Source organism: Erythrolamprus reginae, chromosome 3 (genome assembly GCF_031021105.1).
Source record: "Erythrolamprus reginae isolate rEryReg1 chromosome 3, rEryReg1.hap1, whole genome shotgun sequence".
In the NCBI taxonomy this organism is placed as follows: domain Eukaryota; kingdom Metazoa; phylum Chordata; class Lepidosauria; order Squamata; family Dipsadidae; genus Erythrolamprus; species Erythrolamprus reginae.
The window spans coordinates 18941487-18960618 of record NC_091952.1 but is presented as its reverse complement, the minus strand read 5'-3'; the positions used below and the strand labels follow the sequence as shown (position 1 = coordinate 18960618).

Below are 19132 nucleotides of genomic sequence, written 5' to 3'. Positions count from 1 at the left end.
CTGGGAAGCGCGAGCGAGCGGCGCCAGCGAACGGCTTGTCCGCCGCCTGCCTGCCCGCGCGCCCGCCGCTCGCCCGCCCTTCGCCCGCCCACGCCGTTCGCTCCCCCTCTTGCTGGCGGGAGGGCGAGAAGCCCCCCCAGCACCCACTCGCCCGCCGTTCACCGCTCGCCCGCCCTTCACCCGGCCACCCGCTGTTCGCTCGCTGCTCGCCCTGCCACCCGGGTTCGGGGGGGTGCTGGCAAGCCCCCCATGCCGGTGGCGACATTTTAAAACAGCCGCGCGGCTTTCCAATGAGTCCCGAAGACAAACGCGGAAGTTCGCCTTTGACGTTTGTCTTCGGGACTCAGTTGGGAAGCCGCACAGCTGTTTTAAAACGTCGCCGCCGGCATGGGGGGCTTCCTAGCAGCCCCCCAAACCCGGGTTGGGGGTCCGGGGGGTGCAGGCAAGCCCCCCATGCCGGCGGCGACGTTTTAAAACAGCCGCGCGGCCCCCAATCTTCGGCTCCTCGCATGCGCAGATGGTGTTTTTACTTCCGCAGCGCTACTTCGCTAAAACACGATCATTGCTAGGGGTCCTGGAACGGGGGATCACTGTACACACCAAATAAATGTGTAGAAATATTATGCTGAGTTCCAAGAGTGATAGCTGTTGAATATCAGAAGGTACAGTGTTTTTTTATGTAATAAGCAAAGTCTCAATCCATTATCAAATTAACTTTGGTGATCAATAATCAGGAAGAAACCATTTCAGCAGGTAGAAGATAGTATCGCCCTGCCCGCCAGCTGTTACAAGCCCATCTTTAGTTGTTAAAAATTTAAGACTTCTTGAAACCTTTTGCTGCCTTTAAACTATCTCCACATTTTCTCAAGCATTGACATGGTAGCCCTGTACAAACTTAACATAAGGTAAGGTTTTAACACAAGGCTAGCATTAAAGATAAGATATATGCTATGAGATCAGAGTTTATTGTAACTATCCAGGAAAGAGAGCTTTGAGTAAAGCTACAAAATAAAGTCGTATCAGCTCAGTGTGGAGAATGAATGAAGAGAAAAAATCCCCTAAAAATAAAATGGCTGATATCATGAAACCTTCACTTTTGATGATGCCAAAATACAACTGAGAAAACTGAACTTCTTTTCAAGCAGATCTAAAGCAATTTCACATTTTTTTTAAACAATAGACATAAATATATGTAGCTTGATTTGAATTGAAACTACATTTTAAATATTATTATTATTTGTTATTCCAGCGTGTTTCAACCGACCATAATTACAGGGTAATTAGTCCAGGAAGACCCACACCACACGATAAAAGGAAAACCCAAAAGTTTTTATAAACAGAAAAACAGAAACAGCTCCCTTTTTAAATGTCAAAGGGATTTTCTGGTACACACAAGGCACAGGTTAAATGCAGTCCAATTGCTCACCGAATAACTGGGAAATTGAGTCCAATTCTAAAGTCCAGAGAGTCCACACACACAATCCTGAACAGCAAAACCACGATCTTGACGAAACAATGAATCCGATAAACTGCCATGAGGCTAAAACACCAGGCTGCACTTTTATCTGTAGCACTAATTACAGCACCCAGCCACAGGCCCACCCAACCACAGGTGGCCTCATTTTCTCTTGTAACAATCCTTCAGTTGTTGTCTCCTATGCATCACTCTACACATGCGTGGATGTGTCATTAATCCTTGTTCAAAATCCAGGGATGATACAGATGACTCATCTCCTCCTGGGCTGTCTGCCAAACTCCCCTCTTCCCTGTCACTCACGCTTCCTTGGTCAGAGGAAACTTCATTGGGAGATTCTACTGGGAGCAAAACAGGCCTGTGGCATGTGGATGTCTCCCCCACATCCACCTCCACATTCCTTGGGGCAGGAGCTGGGCCAGAGCTAACCACAACAATTATTATTATTATTATTATTATTATTATTACTACTACTACTACTATTATTATTATTATTATTATTATTATTATTATAAATTTGTATGCCGCCCCTTTGCTTTGACCATAACTTTGGATCAACCTGTGATATGCATGAGGATAGAATTCTTTTTATTTTTTTCCTGATCTTCAGCAATCTAATGGATTTATCCAGCTCAGTAATACAGCAATTTAAATTCCAGGAAAAGAAGCCTTTGTATGTAGGTCAATGCTGGAGTACATGCTTTGCATGCAAAAAAGCCAACTTCATCGAATAGGCCTGGAAAAAGTCACCAGTTCCAGAAAGATCCCGCTAATTGTTGTCGAAAGCCAGATGGATCAATGGATGAACTCAAGAGAAGACAAATGTTTTAGGCTTCTGAAAAACAAATTTGTTTTTCAGACAAACTAGGATTGGGGAAACCCTAATTTCAATTCTTTTAGCAAGATTTATTAAGCAAACCTTTAATGACTTACAGGATCCAATTTGGTCAAAACCAGAGGTTCTGCCTTTGGAACTTTCAGACTCATGCAAGACCTCATCCTCAAGGTGCTTTGGACTTTTCTGTGTGTGGTACTTATATGGAGCCATTGTGTGTAGCTCCTTAGATGTATATTTACGGGACTGTCTCCTGCCACATACCTCCCAGAGATCAATTAGAGCACATAGAGTCGGCCTCCTCCAGATCCCGTCAGCTAAACATTGCAGGTTGTCAGGGCCTTCTTTGTTGCTGCCCCGACTTTATGGAACCAACTCCCCCCCCCCCGAGGTCCACCTGGCTGGTTTTCCATAAGGCCACGAAGACCTGGCTATGCCGGCAGGCCTGGGGGACCTAAATCAACCGCTAGCTTGTCCATGTGTCTGAGTTGGTATGAACGACTAGTATGTATGTTGTTGAATTGTCTTTAGTTTTAATTAGGATTTTAGATATTAGTTCTTTTTTTTTTCTTGATTTCTTTTTATTGTTGCTGTTATTTGTAATTTTATACCTGTTGTAAGCCACTCTGAGTCCTTCGGGATTGGACTGCATAGAAGTCAAATTAAATAGATAGATAGGTAGGTAGGTAGGTAGGTAGGTAGATAGATAGATAGATAGATAGATAGATAGATAGATAGATAGATAGATAGATAGATAGATAGACAGATAGATAGATCAGGGTGCTGATGACTGGCTATTAAATTTATTTATAAAAAAAGGTTTGCCGGAGGCACTGGGAGGTCATTTTTGGCTTCCTGAGAGTCCCCAGGGGGATGGGGGAGGGCATTTTTGCCTCTGAAGCCTGTAGAGGGTGAAAAACAGGCCTACCAGGCCCACCAGAGTTTGGGAAATGGGCTGTATCAGGCCTCCACAGGGCCTCTTGAGGGAGGGCAGGGGGGCATTTCGCCATCCCCATACATTGAATTAGGGTGTGGACACTTGCGCAGGCACAATAGCACATGCATGCGTGCTTTCGGCACTTGAGGAAAAAAAGGTTTGCCATCACCGCTATAGGAAATAGTATCTTTCATTGGCCATGCAGCTCATTGAAGGTCCATTTTCGACTAGTAAGTAGTCAAAATGGATTTGGGGACCCTGAATGTGCTTATCTCTTATTGCCTACCCCTGCCATTCAATATTCATGTGGAATTGAGCATATGTCGTTTATTGACACAATTAGTTGCTCAACTGTTGGTTACTGAGTTATTGACAGAGCATAAAGGAGATCAGGTTAAAGCTGCTTTAGTCCAGCTTCTGTTATTGTCCATCAAGGGATGTACTCAAGAGGTATGTTGCCTCTGATCCTAGAGGTCACCATATCTAGCAGATGATGATAACCTGTTTCCAAGAGTTGATGAAGTCTCTTCTAAAGCCATTTTGGTGGCCTTCACCCCATTTCTTGTTGGAAGTTCTTTAGTTTAGCTTTGCACCGTGTTAGTCCAATTCTGCACTTTAACTTTGACGATGAATTGTCCACAAGTTCAAACTCATTGGACAAATTCTAATATATAAGAAGAAACAAGGGAAACATGTGAGCCTTTTGCATTATTCGATCCCTTCCTGTCACTTCTCTTTTTATTAGCTTCTCTACTTTAAAAAAGTCTCAAATATAGTAATCTTTCTATAAGGGTGAGATAATCCCTCATCATTTAGTTTCATTTCTTTTCCTTGCTCCATTATTGCATTTAATTTTTATGAATCAAAATTCTTTTAAGACTATTCTAAATACAAGGCTTCAGGCACTCAGTTATGCAATTCAGCTGAGGCAGTGACACAGTTATCTTTCTATTCATTCTGCACTTGCTGAACTTCTATACTTTGGCCTCTCTTTGGGGGAGTGTATTGCTTCAAGTAAAACATTTTCAACACAGTTAAGACAGGCCTACGTTTCAACCCTTATCATCGGCTTTGCTAATATTATAATGAAATCTTTGGTACAAATTTCAGTACCGTCTGTACTATATTACATTTCCTCCCCCTGTAAAAAAAGGTTGTTCTTGTGTCTCCAACTTTATTTTCAAGATACTTTTGATTGGGGCATTGGGAAGGGGTGGTTAAAAAAGCCAGGAATTGATATACAATAAGTTATATATGTTATCTATGTTATTTCGAATCATGTTTTTCACTTTTTATCCCTTTCATTTTCTGTATCCCCACTCCCCCTTTTCTTTTTTTCAATACATTAATAAACTATTTTATATATATATAAAAAAGCCAGGATGAAGTTTAGATAAAAAGAAAGGCAGGACTTTAATTACACAGCCACTGCCGCTGTCTTGTAGATGTTGATCCTTATTGTGAGTGCTGTCACACACCAATTATGGAACACAGGACATACCGTATTTTTCAGAATATAAGTCGCACCTCCCTCCCCAAAAGAGGGTGGTGAGTCTTATACACTGAATAAAACCATTTTTGGCCTTCCAAGGCCCCTCCTCATGTGAAAACAGGGTTTGGAGTTCTGCAGAATGTTCCTGGGGGCTAGAGGAGGGCAAAACCACCCCCATTTTGGCAAAAAACGGGCAAAAATGGCCCATGTTTTGGGTTTTTAAGTTTAGGTTTTAAATGTTTGGATCTTGAAGTTTATTTATTTATTTGTTCATTCATTCATGCATTCATTCATTCATTCATTCATTCATTCATTTATTAGATTTGCATGCCGCCCCTCTCCGTAGACTCGGGGCGGCTAACAACAATAAAAAGAAACAGCATAAAAACAAATCTAATATTTAAATTATTAAAAGCCCTTATTAAAAACCAAGCATACACACAAACATACCATGCATAAATTGTATAGGCCTAGGAGGAAGGTATATCTCAATTCCCCCATGCCTGACGACAGAAGTGGGTTTTAAGGAGTTTACGAAAGGCGAGGAGGGTGGGGGCAATTCTGATCTCTGGGGGGAATTGGTTCCAGAGGGCCAGGGCCACCACAGAGAAGACTCTTCCCCTGGGCCCCGCCAAATGACATTGTTTAGTTGACGGGACCCAGAGAAGGCCGACTCTGTGGGACCTAACTGGTCACTGGGATTCGTGCGTCAGAAAGCGGTCCCAGAGATATTCTGGTCCGATGCCAGAATTAGCTTTTATAGTTGGATTTTATAACTTTCTATTTTGTATTCTTTGTATTCTGTAAGCTGCCCGGAGTCCCCTGGAGAAGGGCGGCCTAGAAATGAGTGAGTGAGTGAGTGAGTGAGTGGATGGATGGATAGATATAATTTTCACTAAAACAGAGTGTGTACAGCGTTTGGGAGATTTGCACAGTGCTTGTGGGGGGCTGGGTAGGACAAAAGCTCCCTCCCCTACTTACAGTAGCTCTTCTAAATTTTGATGTGTTTTATACAACAGTGCATCTTATGGTATGAAAAATACAGTATCTGGTTAAGGATGATGTGAAAAAAGTCGTGTTTCAGTTGAGTGCATCACTGCTCCATTAGATTCTGTCTCCGGAGTTTCTTTCATCCACCCATGTCTCTTTTTTTTTTAGTCTAATTTTTATCTAGGCTACCATGAAGATAGAGGGAATATTCCAGCAGGGATATTCATAGGAGACGATCAACATGCCCACCCGTGCAATCCATGTAAAAAACCCCACAAATGGTGCTTCAGGCACCCCATTTTGGCTGCCATCTTGACAATTTGACCACATCTAGTGGGTTTATTTTTGGTTCAAAATTGGGAAAGGAGTCCAGCAAGGCTATATATATATTATCTATGCCTATTTAACCTATATGCAGAGTACATCATGAGAAAAGTAGGGCTAGGTGAATCAAAAATTGGAATTAAAATTGCCAGGAGAATTTTCCAACCTCAGATAGGAAAATATTTGGGGCCATTTTTCCTAGAAATGAATGATTGGCCCTACTTTTGAAAAAAAAAAAAAACAGAAAAGGAAAGAAATTTATTTATTTATTTCTTAGATTTGTATGCCGCCCCTCTCCATAGACTCGGGGCGGCTAACAACAGTAATAAACAGCATGTAACAAATCTAATGTTTAAAATAATTAAAAAAAAACCCTTATTAAAACCAAACATACACACAAACATACCATGCATAAATTGTATAGGCCTAGTGGGAAAAGGGTAGTTCAGTTCCCCCATGCCTGATGACAGAGGTGGGTTTTGAGGAGCTTACAAAAGGCAAGGAGGGTGGGGGCAATTCTGATCTCCGGGGGGAGCTGGTTCCAGAGGGTTGGGGCCGCCACCGACAAGGCTTTTCCCCTGGGTCCCGCCAGACGACATTGTTTAGTTGACGGGACCTGAAGAAGACCATTGAATGTACTGAGATACTGAGATCTAGACTACAAGATGACGGAGTAGCTTGGTATCCTGAGAAAGGAAAGAAGTATCCAAAGCAATGCCCCCCCTGAACCTTTTCTTCCAAGCCAAATTAAAAATATTTCCATTCATCCGGAATATGGGAACCGGGAGATGTGAACAGAATGCAAACGTTGTCTTGGCTGTTCTTGAATTGCTATTTAGTCCTCCTCCTTTCTTCGCCTCCTAGGGAGAATCCAAAGGGTAGAAAACACACCCAGGGCAAGCCTCCAATTCACAGCCAACAGGCAGTTACTGTGACGTCAAAACCTGCTTTTCTAAATACTACAGGCGATTGCCTTCAGCCTCGGCTGCTGCAACCATCTGCAGCGTGTGCTCAGCCTTTCACTTCTACTGAGAAATGACGACAGGTTCCCCCCCTCCCTCCCTCCAATCAGAACTGGGCCAAAGGTTGGTCAAGCCAAGGCATTTCATAAGCGGAACTTACCACTGAGAAGATAGGAGGTCTGAACAGCATCTACTCCAAACACTCATTAATTGAGCCAGTTAAATGATAACAGTTAAATTGTGACTACCTGTTGGTTGGATGATATCCATCCTTGGCAAGATGTCAGAAGAACCTTTCTGTGGGGTGATTTAAGAGACAAGCCCCCTTTACCTTGAGTAGTGGGATGGACTAAGCAAGACAGAGTATTTAAGGAAGGGAAACCAGAGGTCCCTGGAAGAAGTTCAGAAAGCAGCATCATGCTCCCTGAAAGGACCAACTAAATCTTCTCTAAAGCTAAGAACTGAAACTACTCTGGTAAAGTAAGTATTTATATATTTTATTTTATTTTATTTTTTATTTATTTGTTTGTTTTGTCAAGTACGTATTGGTGATATACAAAGATATAATAATACTTCTCCCTTAGACTCTCCACAATTGACCTCTCCAGGTTCCTAAGAGGCCAGTAAGGGGCATATATAAGTGCACTGATGTGCCTATCGTCCCCTGTACAATTGTCTTTCCTTATCTCATATATCATATATATTCTCTCCTTATCTATATATATATCATATATATTCTCTCCTTATCTCTTATATCATATATATTCTCTCCCTTCCATCTACTTCTCTTCTTTTTACTTTCTATCGTTATATATATTACTTAATGTCTATTCTCTTCCATATGTATTGTATATTGGACAAAGAATAAATTAAATTAAATTAATTAAAATTAAATTAAATATACATGATAGTAGTAAAAGAGAAACATTAGGACAAGGGACGGAAGGCACTCTGGTGCACTTATGCATGCCCCTTACTGACCTCTTAGGAATCGGGAGAGGTCAACAGTGGATAGTCTAAGGGTAAATATATAAGGGTAAATATATAACACCTGCGTGCATTTTGATATTTTAATTACAAAAAAATTGATTGCATTCTTTGGGGTGATTATGACTTGTATTGCTTAGTCTGAAAAATTGCTTCTTTTTTTGAGAAAGGTTGCACTGGTAGAACATATTAATGCCATGGCAATAAATAAATAAATCCCTGTGTTTCTTTTTCTGGCTTCTATTTTCAGTGTTTTCGGTGTAGGATATTGCTAGTATGGGTAAAGATTGCTAATATAAGTTTTCTTCAGATTTGTGCCAGAACCCATCAGTTTCAATTCAGCCAATGACCATGAACTGGTGGAGATAGTTTCCAAACATTTAGTTATTTAACCTTTGTTGTAGATACTATAGTAAAACCTTTCTTTTGACTCAGCTCAGTTGAAGGCAGTATCCATTCTTATCACCCTAAATGTTGGTTTGCTAATAATTATACATTTTAATGGATTAAATTATTATTATTATTATTATTATTATTATTATTATTATTATTAATAATTAGATTTGTATGCCGCCCCTCTCCGAAGACTCCGAGCGGCTCACAACAATGATAAACACAATATTATACTGGCACAAATCTAATATTAAAAGAAATAACTAAAACCCTATCATATTAAAACCAGACAACACATACATACCAAACATAAATTATAAGGAGCCTGGGGGAAAGTTGTCTCAAATCCCCCATGCCTGGCGGTATAAGGGGGTCTTGAGTAGTTTACGAAAGACAAGGAGGGTGGGAGCAGTTCTAATCTCCAGGGGGAGTTGATTCCAGAGGGCTGGGGCCACCACAGAGAAGGCTCTTCCCCTGGGGCCCGCCAGACGACATTGTTTAGTCGATGGGACCCAGAGAAGGCCAACTCTGTGGGACCTTAGTTTAGTTTATTTAGATTTGTATGCCGCCCCGAGTCTTCGGAGAGGGGCGGCATACAAATCTAAATAAACTAAACTAAACCTTATCGGTTGCTGGGATTCGTGCGGTAGCAGGCGGTTCCTCTCGATAATCTTTTTCCTCTCGATAATTTGCTATTTATCTCACAGGATAAATATTCTCATCATCATCATCATCAGGTGTAGAGAACAGGCAATGCCACCCCAAGCGCAAGCACGAATGAAAGCCACTCCAAAAGTGGTCCAAGGGGATTTGAAGAGCTTGGCACCCAATGTGAGAAAGTTCATTGAAAGCAATGCCAAGCTGTGTCAACCAAAGGCCATACACATCTGTGATGGCTCGGAGGACGAGAACAAAAAGATCTTGGAGATCATGGTGGAACAAGGCATGATGAAGAAGCTCAGAAAATATGAAAATTGGTAAGGGGTCTCTATTGTATGCTATGCAAAGCCAAATATATGATCTACTGTATAACGTTCCTTTCCTTAGGGCTTTCTCCAACTTGTTTTTAGCAATGGTATATGGGCTTGAAATAACCTTTCTCTCCTCTGCGTCTCATCTCGTATTCTAGCATAGTCCAAAAACACCTTGTAAGTGTGTACAAAACTTGGTGGAGGGATCTAGAAGTAACCAGGAAGAGAGACAATTGAGACAAGATAGGGATCAGCTATAGGGCAGCAAATTTCATGCCGGACTAGATCAATGCAGGATGGAGAGCAATTCAGCTCAACAATGGGGAACTGTCCATAAGTAGCCAGTGTGTAAATATCATTAATGTAATGTTCTTCCTGGATAGTTCAATGTAGGAAAGAATAAAAACCGAAGTTCCTTTTCTTTTTTCTACATTATTCCAATACAGAACTGCCACACTTTAATGGATGTGCCATATTTTTAGTGGCTACGTAGCTATCAAAATATCAATAGATAAAGATTTTCTCATTATTGAATGTCTCAGCTGGAGAAAACTTCAAATAGCAATATTTCTCAAAATCATTAGTTTTCTTCTAAAAAACATCACTTTTCTTTGTCACTTTGCACTCATTCTGATTTTTTAAATTTTTTTGGGTTCTTTCTTCTTTGTGCAGAAAAGATGAAATAAAATCAAGTAACGCATTCAAGCTTTGTATACAGAGTAAATGTAACATGATTTAAGCCATGGTGGGGACGGGATTTAAATCTGGTCTGGTGAAGCAACTATGAAGCAAATTTCTTGTAACTGGTACATGGAGTGCAAACTGGCTCTCCCCTTTTCCAAACTTTAGGGAGGGATTTTATAAGTTTATAATTACACACGCAGCACATTAAGAACACAAAATAAAACAGACAATTTAGCTGGAACCTAGAAGAATAAGCCAATAAAACGGTTATCTCCACTTTAGTTTCCTGGTTCACTGAAACTTAGATTTGTTAGCACTTGATACCACAGACTTCTCAGGCCACAGATCAAATTCCAAATTAGAGAATTGCATAAATTGCATTTTATGCCATTCAATAATAATACCAATTAGCGATTAGCACAAATTATGCAATCACACCCATATAATAATGTAAATTGACCCAAGTAGCATAGTTTGCATCTTTGACTTTATTGCAATGATGGAATTTTTGATTTACCAGAGTTTGGCAAATAATAGAACCCTCTTTCCTACAATGAGTGGTTAAATAATTAATTGGAGGTTAGTTGTCTCATTTATATAAGATATCCTAAATGCAGATCTAAATCAAACAATTTACTAAAGCTTGGCCACATTGTTCTTTAAAGTATATGGAACCCTAAAATGCTTCATAAAATTTGGATTTATTATTTTAGTAATCAATATAGGGACTAGCATAAGAATGATTAATGGTTTCCTTAAGCAAGCAGCAACATGTGAAAATCAGGAGGACAGAAGGAATTAATAGGTATAGACCTAGAGATATGCAAGGCATACATGCAAGAGATATTTTTTTAGCTTTTAAATATAACGTTTTAAATGTAACTTTTAATCTAATATTAACTGTATCTCAATATATACTACCTTTTTTTAATATGTTGTAAGCCGCCCAGAGTCCTTGGAGAGGAGCCGCATAAATATTATTATTATTATTATTATTATTATTATTATTATTATTATTATTAATAATAATAATAATAATAATACCCAGTTTTCCCCAAATAAGACAATCCCTGATAAGTCCAATTGGGCTTTTGAATGCACAGCAATAAGGCCAAGTGCTTATTTCAGGGTTCAAAAAAATATAAGACACGGTCTTATTTTCAGGGAAACATAAAACATACACACCTGGGTCAGGCTGGGTAGCTAGGCGAACGGGTGCTGCCAGAAGCATAAATGCTGCCAGCGCCGCTTCCACCCACACCTTCTGCTTGCACCTCAGGTGGGAGGTGGCCGTGTGAGGCTGGAGTGGAGCCAGGCAGGAGAGAGGGAACCTCATCCGAGGCCAGGAAGGAGGAAAGAGGAAAAAAGCAAGGAGTGCAGACGCAGCAGCAGCAGCAGCAGCAGGGAAAAAAAGGAGAGCCAAGCCAAGACCAGTAATCCAGGAAGTGACAGCAGCCAATAAGCTGGAGCTGCGCATGCATCTTCATTTCTGCCGGTGGAACTGCATTCCACCCCGTCCTGCCTGCTGCCCACCCCTGCATACATACATACATACATACATACATACATACTTGCATGCACCTTCTGCCTTCAAGGAAATACTGCTCTTATTCTCATTTCTTTCCATTATTGTGTCTAAGATGAGGCAGCAACTTCTAATGAATTATGGGTACCATTTTGCATAGAGCAGACAAGTGTAGCCCCATCCGAGGGATGCAAGCAGCACACAAAATCACGTCCATTCTGGACCATGGAAAAATCTCTCTTCATGTAACTTGTCCCTGTTGGCCAAAATGTTGGGGCCACTGCCCTAAAGATTCTCCCGGACCGAAAGTACAGTGTTTCCTCGATTTTCGCAGGGGATGCGTTCCAAGACCGCCCGCGAAAGTCGAATTTCCGCGAAGTAGAGATGCGGAAGTAAATACACCATTTTTGGCTATGGACAGTATCACAAGCGTTCCCTTAACACTTTAACCCCCTAAATTACCATTTCCCATTCCCTTAACAACCATTTACTCACCATTATTACTGGTACTCACCATTGAATAAGACACTTAGTGATCCTGATATTTATAAACATAATAATTTATTAACAATAATTATTTTTTTTGTTATTTATTTGCAAAAATAATTAGTTTGGCGATGACGTATGATGTCATCGGGCGGGAAAAACCGTGGTATAGAAAAAACCCTGTGAAGTATTTTAAAATTAATATTTTTTGAAAAACCATGGTATAGGCTATTCGTAAAGTTCGAACCCGCGAAAATCGAGGGAACACTGTATCTTGAAATCTCCTCTCTAATATTACAATGATGGAGTCTGAAAATTCCATTCTAGAAACTTTGGAAGGTTTAACATTTGGAAATAAATATAAACCCTCTCAAAGTTTTAATGTTTGGAAGTAAATATAAAGCATCTGGAAGTTTTAATATTTGGAAGTAAATATAAGGAAGCACTTCCATTATTTTTCATTCCAATTAGAAATGGGGAATGCAGGACACTATTTTAGATAATGATTATTGCCTTTTTAAAAATCTCCTTCCTGCTTCTCCACCCTAAAAATAGTTTTTAAAAAAGATAGCATGAGAACCTAGCAGGAGTTTGGCTTCATTTGTGAAATGTCTCTGTACAGAATAAAGTCATGTTCATTAGTAAAACATCCCCGGGAGTAAATGGTTTGACTGCACTTAAATAAATAATATTCCTTTCACGATCCAGCATTGTATGGTGCTAGACTGTCTTGAGATAAGGAGAAATTGAATTGGATTTCTGTCATTTTTATTGCTCACATGACAAGTGTAAATGTTCAGCTTCTCGTCTCCACAGCTGGTTAGCCTGCACCGATCCAAGGGACGTGGCCAGAATTGAAAGTAAAACTGTAATTGTGACTTCAGAGCAGCGAGACACCATCCCAATCCCCCAAAGCGGAGTGAGCCAGCTGGGACGGTGGATGTCAGAAGAAGATTTTGAGAAAGCCTTCAGGGTCAGATTCCCTGGATGCATGGAAGGTAGAGATACAAAAAAAAACAATTTATGGTTAGAAATAAAATACAGTGGTACCTCTACTTATGAACTTAATTTGTTCCATGACCTGGTTCTTAAGTAGAAAAGTTTGTAAAAAGAAGCAATTTTCCCCATTGGAATCAATGTAAAAGCATATAATACGTGCACTGGGGAAACCACAGGGAGGATGGAGGCCCTGTTTCTTCCCAGGAGATTCCTAGAGAGGCCTCACGGAGGCTTCTCCCAGCCTTTTCCGGCCCTGTTTCCTCCCAGGAGATTCCTAAACAGGCCCCACAGAGGCTTCTCCCCAACTTTTCTGGTTACAATTTTGGAGGCTTGGGTTTGTAAGTGGAAAATGGTTCTTGAGAAGAGGCAAACAAATCTTTAACACCCGGTTCTTATCTAGAAAAGTTCTTAAGTAGAGGCGTTTGTAGGTAGAGGTACTACTGTACTGCAGCTTCCTACTTGTGGTGAGATAGTATGAGCACTTAGATTTATATACCACTTCACAGTGTTTTACAGCCCTCTCTAAGTGATTTACAGAGTAACCTCTAGCCCCCAACAATCGGGGTCCTCATTTTACTGACCTTAGAAGGAAGGAAGGCTGAGTCAACCTTGAGCCTGGTGACATTCAAATTGCCAAACTGCTGGTAATCTGCAGTGACTAGAAGTAGCCTACAGTACTGCACGCCACAGCGCTTCACATAGAACAGATAGAAGAACATTGCTTCAAAGATATTCACAAAACATTTTTTAAACTTTTCCATGGCGAAGCAGTTTTTGTAAGCCCAACAAAAAGAGCAAATTCTGTTAATAATGGAATGAGTGTGAACACCACAGCCAACGACACCTTTATTATAATTATTTTTATCCTCAGGAAAACCAGTAGATGATGGTTTACTTATAGTTGTGTTTGGGTGGGCCTATAATGCCAGGTATTTAATACTAGCTCTCTTTAGATTTGCTAGTCTACTTAGAAGTCACATCTGGATTTGGATGGATAACAGCAGGGGGTGGGACGACACAGTGCGATGGCGAAAATGGAGCTCCACCCCAGAGCACCCAATTTGCACTGAAAGATGTTGAAAGAAAATGCAGGGCGTCCTGGATAAGCCATGCCCACAAGGTGGTAGTAAAATTTTTGGTAGCCTTCACTGGATAGCAGTATGTAACTCTTGAACTACAGTTTTGGAATCCAGTCATCTAATTCTTAAAATTTATTTGTTTATTTGTCCAATACACAATATATAGAGAAGAGAATAGACATGAGGTAATATATATATAAAGAAAAATATAAAATAGAGGAGAAGATATATGAAAGGAAGAAAATATATATGATATATGAGATAAAGGAAATTCAATTGGACAACGGACGAAAGGCACACTGGTGCACTTATGTACGCCCCTTACTGACCTCTTAGGAACCTGGAGAGGTCAATTGTGGATAGTCTAAGGGAGAAATGTTGCGGGGTTAGGGGTTGACACTATTGAGTCTGGTAATGAGTTCCATGCTTCGACAACTCGATTGTTAAAGTCATATTTTTTACAGTCAAGTTTGTAGCGGTTAATATTAAGTTTGAATCTGTGCGCGTGCTCTTGTGTTGTTACGGTTGAAGCTGAAGTAGTCATTGACAGGTAGGATGTTGCAGCATATGATCTTGCGGGCAATACTTAAATCATGTTTTAGGCGTTGTAGTTCTAAGCTTTCTAGACCCAGATTGTTAGTCTATTTTTGTAGGGTATTCTGTTTCGAGTGAAGGGTTGAGATGGCCAAGACTGATCTTCAACAAAAAAAGTTACAATATAAAGTGTCATTGTTCAGCTCCCGTTTCCTTACCTGATAGCCCACCACGAGAGTTGCCCACTCCCTTGTATTTTTCAAACATCATTCCTTTGGGGATATTCCAGAACTTCTGCAAAACATAAACGTTTCCCAGTGTTATTGATATGTCCAACTTTGAAGTTGTCATATCTGCCTGTTGAACCTCTTTAAATGAGACCACGGTTTCCACAAAGATAGAATGAGACTGCAATCTACACCTATCTTCTAAACTTAAACTTGGAACAGCTTAATGATGTACTGCTGGGATTTGGCATAAATTTGCAGTAAAACATGGGGCTAAAGAGTAGTAATCAATAAATCCAACTCCCATTAACTGGCACAATGTTTTTTAATTCTTCTGAATTTGGAATCTGGCCCTTACATGATGATTTTGCCAGATGTTAGCTAGTATTAAAATGATTTGTACCCAAGTTTTGTAAACAAAACGAAATCTTTACCCATAAATGTGAATTTTATTGGAGACAGAGGAAAAGAGTATTGAATGGGGGGCAGCTTTCGTTAACTTGGTTCTCCCAAATGTTTTGAGCCTGAACTTACATGCTGGCTCAGAATAATGGGATTCTAGAATGATGGGAGTCCAGAATGATGGCAGTCCAACTGCAAGCTGTCTGAATAGGGAGAATAACAGAGTTGAAAGGGACCTTGGAGATTTTCTAGTTCAACCACCTGCTCAAGCTATACAATTTTGGATAAATGGCTGCCCAAGCTTTTCTTAAGACCAGTATAGTAACTTAGTAATGATTTATAATTTAGTTCAGAGGGGTGTGCATAAGTGTACCTTTGTGCCTACCGTTCATGTCCTAATGTCTTTTTATCTTTTCTATCTCTACTTTATACTTATATTATATTAAACACACTACAATACTATTATTATTATTATTATTATTATTATTATTATTATTATTATTATTATTATTTATTAGATTTGTATGCAGCCCCTCTCCGTAGACTCGGGGCGGCTTACAGGAATGATAAAAACAATATATAATGACAAATCTAATAGTTAGAATCTAAAATAACAATAATACATTTAAAAAGTCTAAAAAACAAAAAAAACCAATATATAAAAACATCCATACAGTCATATCATACACAAAAAACTACATAGGCAGGGGGAGATGTTTCAGTTCCCCCACGCTTGATGACAGAGGTGGGTTTTAAGGAGTTTACGAAACGCAAGGAGGGTGGGGCAGTTCTAATCTCTGGAGGGAGCTGATTCCAGAGGTTGGAGCCGCCACAGAGAAGGCTCTTCCTCTGGGTCCTGCCAAATGACATTGTTTAATTGATGGGACCCGGAGGAGACCAACTCTGTGGGACCTAACCGGTCGCTGGGATTCGTGTGGCAGAAGGCGGTCTTGTAGATACCCTGGTCCGGTGCCATGAAGGGCTTTATAGGTGATGACCAACAATTTGAATTGTGACCGGAAACTGATCGGCAACCAATGCAGACTGCGGAGTGTTGGAGTAACACTCCAATATAATACTATATTTGTATGACAAATAAATATTACTGCACTCTATCCTCTGTTTCTCTTCTGCAGGTCGTACCATGTATGTCATCCCATTCAGCATGGGACCGATTGGTTCTCCTTTATCCAAGTTTGGGATCGAGCTGACTGATTCTCCTTATGTGGTGGCCAGTATGAAAATTATGACTCGTATGGGAACATCTGTCCTAGAGGCTCTGGGTGATGGAGAATTTGTAAAATGCCTCCATTCGGTTGGGTGCCCTTTACCATTAAAAAGTAAGCCATTCTTAAGTTAAAATGTACTTTGTTCACCCTGGCTTTCCCAAAAGATAATTGTCGTTAATTTATTTACCAAGCAGAATATTCAGAGCGCTGTAGTGATGGAGTTGCCAAGTATCTCTTTGAATAAGAGATGCTAAGTTGGGACTGGTTGGTCATTAAATGCAACAAACCAGAAATTATTCATTAAAGAAAGAACCAACAAAGCATTCCTAAATATTTTGGGGTTCTTCCAAATGACTGAATTGTAGCTTGGATGAGAAAATTAAGTGCAATCCGGTCCGTTGTTTCCCATCACATCTTTTTCTCAAAGCACCCATGAAGAATTAAGGTTTTTTCCCCCGAAGATCATGGTCTACTATGAGCCTCTGTAGCACTGCTAGCTAAGCAAATAGCTCTGCACTGTATTACAACTCAACTTTTATTTACCAGACAGAAGAGAAAGGAGTACAGGTAGTCCTTAACTTACGACTACTATTGAGCCCAATTTTTTTTTGTTGCTAAGTGAGACATTTATTAAGGCAATTTTTGCCACTTTACGACCCTTCTTGCCACATTCACTAAGTGAGTAACTGCAGTTGTTAAGGTAGTAACAGGGTTCATAAATGAATCTGACTTCCCCATTGAGTTTGATGGTCAGTAGATCGCAAAAGGTGATCATTAACAATGTCCCTGGCCACATATATGAATGTGAAGGATTGGTGTTGTTGTATATGCATGTTGTTGTGTCTATTTAATATTAGCCTTATTAGGGTTTTAGAGTTTAGAGTTTTTTGACTTCTTTCTACTGTTTTGTAATTGTTGTAAGCCACCCTAAATCCTTCGGGATTGGGCAGCATAGAAGTCAAATTAAATAAATAAAATAAATAAATCAGAGGATCCCAGGAGATTGAAACTGTCATAAGTACGTGCCAGTTGCCAAGCATCTGACTTTGGTCACATGACCACAGGATGCTGCAACGATCATGTGAAAGATGTCACTTTTTCCTGTGCTGTTATATTATTATTATTATTTATTATTTATTAAATTTGTATGCCGCCCCTCTCCGTAGACTTGGGGCAGCTCACAACAGTAATAGAAAAAACAATGTAGAATACAAATCTAATAATTAAAACTAAAAACCCATAATTTTAAAAAAAATGCACACAACATGCCATACATAAACAATATAGGCCTGGGGAAGTTATATCAGTTCCCCTATGCCTGACGACAGAGGTGGGTTTTAAGGAGTTTTAATAATAATAATAATAATAATAATAATAATAATAATAATAATAATAATAATTTATTGGATTTGTATGCCGCCCCTCTCCGTAGACTCAGGGCGGCTAACAACAATAATAAACACAACATGTACAATCCAACTAAACAACTAAAAACCCCTATTATAAAACCAAACATACACACAAACATACCATGCATAACTTGTAATGGCCTAGGGAGAAGAGCTATCTCAACTCCCCCATGCCTGGCGGTATAAATGAGTCTTGAGTAGTTTACGAAAGACAGGGAGGGTGGGGGCAGTTCTAATCTCCGGGGGGAGTTGGTTCCAGAGGGCTGGGGCCACCACAGAGAGGAGTTTACGAAAGGCAAGGAACTTTGAACAGTCACTAAATGAACTGTTGTAAGTGGAGGGCTACCTGTCTCATTTTGAAAGGGTAATATGGCAAAAAGACAAAACAAAAAATAGATGTATGCATTGGTTGCCGATCAATTTCCGGTCACAATTCAAAGTGTTGGTTATGACCTTTAAAGCCCTTCATGGCACTGGACCAGAATATCTCCGAGACCGCCTGCTGCCGCACGAACCCCAGCGACCGATTAGGTCCCACAGAGTGGGCCTTCTCCGGGTCCCGTCAACTAAACAATGTTGGTTGGCGGGCCCCAGGGGAAGAGCCTTCTCTGTGGCGGCCCCGACCCTCTGGAACCAACTCTCCCCGGAGATTAGAACTGCCCCTACTCTTCCTGCCTTTCGTAAGCTCCTTAAGACCCACCTGTGTCGTCAGGCATGGGGGAACTGAGACATCTTCCCCGGGCATATACGATTTATGAATGGTATGTGTGTACGTATGTGTGTTTAGAAAATGGGGTTTTTAAATGTTTTTAGTAGAAATTTAGATTTGTTATAAATTGTTTTTCACTTTCTTGTGAGCCGCCCCGAGTCTGCGGAGAGGGGCGGCATACAAATCTAAATAAATAAATAATAAATAAATAATAATAATGTAACTTTTATTCGAGTGGTCAACCGGAAGTAACAAACTCTTGTTTTGCATTTGGCAGAGCCTCTGGTGAATAACTGGCCATGCAATCCAGATTTGACCTTGATTGCTCACATCCCAGATCACAGGGAGATCATTTCTTTTGGAAGCGGCTATGGGGGGAACTCTCTTCTAGGAAAGAAGTGTTTTGCTCTCCGAATTGCCAGCAGGATCGCCAAGGAAGAGGGCTGGCTGGCAGAGCACATGCTGGTGAGAAACGTTTTAATGA

At 40.3% G+C, this 19132-nt stretch overlaps 1 protein-coding gene across 2 annotated transcripts in view; it reads left to right on the top strand.

The window, feature by feature from the left end:
* Window positions 1–7398: 7398 nt before the first annotated feature.
* Window positions 7399–19132, top strand: part of PCK1 (phosphoenolpyruvate carboxykinase 1) — a 28217-nt gene continuing 16483 nt past the window's right edge. The window contains exons 1-5 of one of the 2 annotated variants that reach the window (XM_070744566.1): window positions 7399–7494; window positions 9102–9371; window positions 12877–13058; window positions 16438–16641; window positions 18926–19113. In XM_070744566.1, coding sequence (XP_070600667.1) covers window positions 9148–9371; window positions 12877–13058; window positions 16438–16641; window positions 18926–19113 — 798 coding nt within the window. In that variant the 5' untranslated portion in view covers window positions 7399–7494; window positions 9102–9147. The remainder of the gene's footprint in view (window positions 7495–9101; window positions 9372–12876; window positions 13059–16437; window positions 16642–18925; window positions 19114–19132) is intronic. The other variant, XM_070744565.1, reaches the window with a different exon arrangement.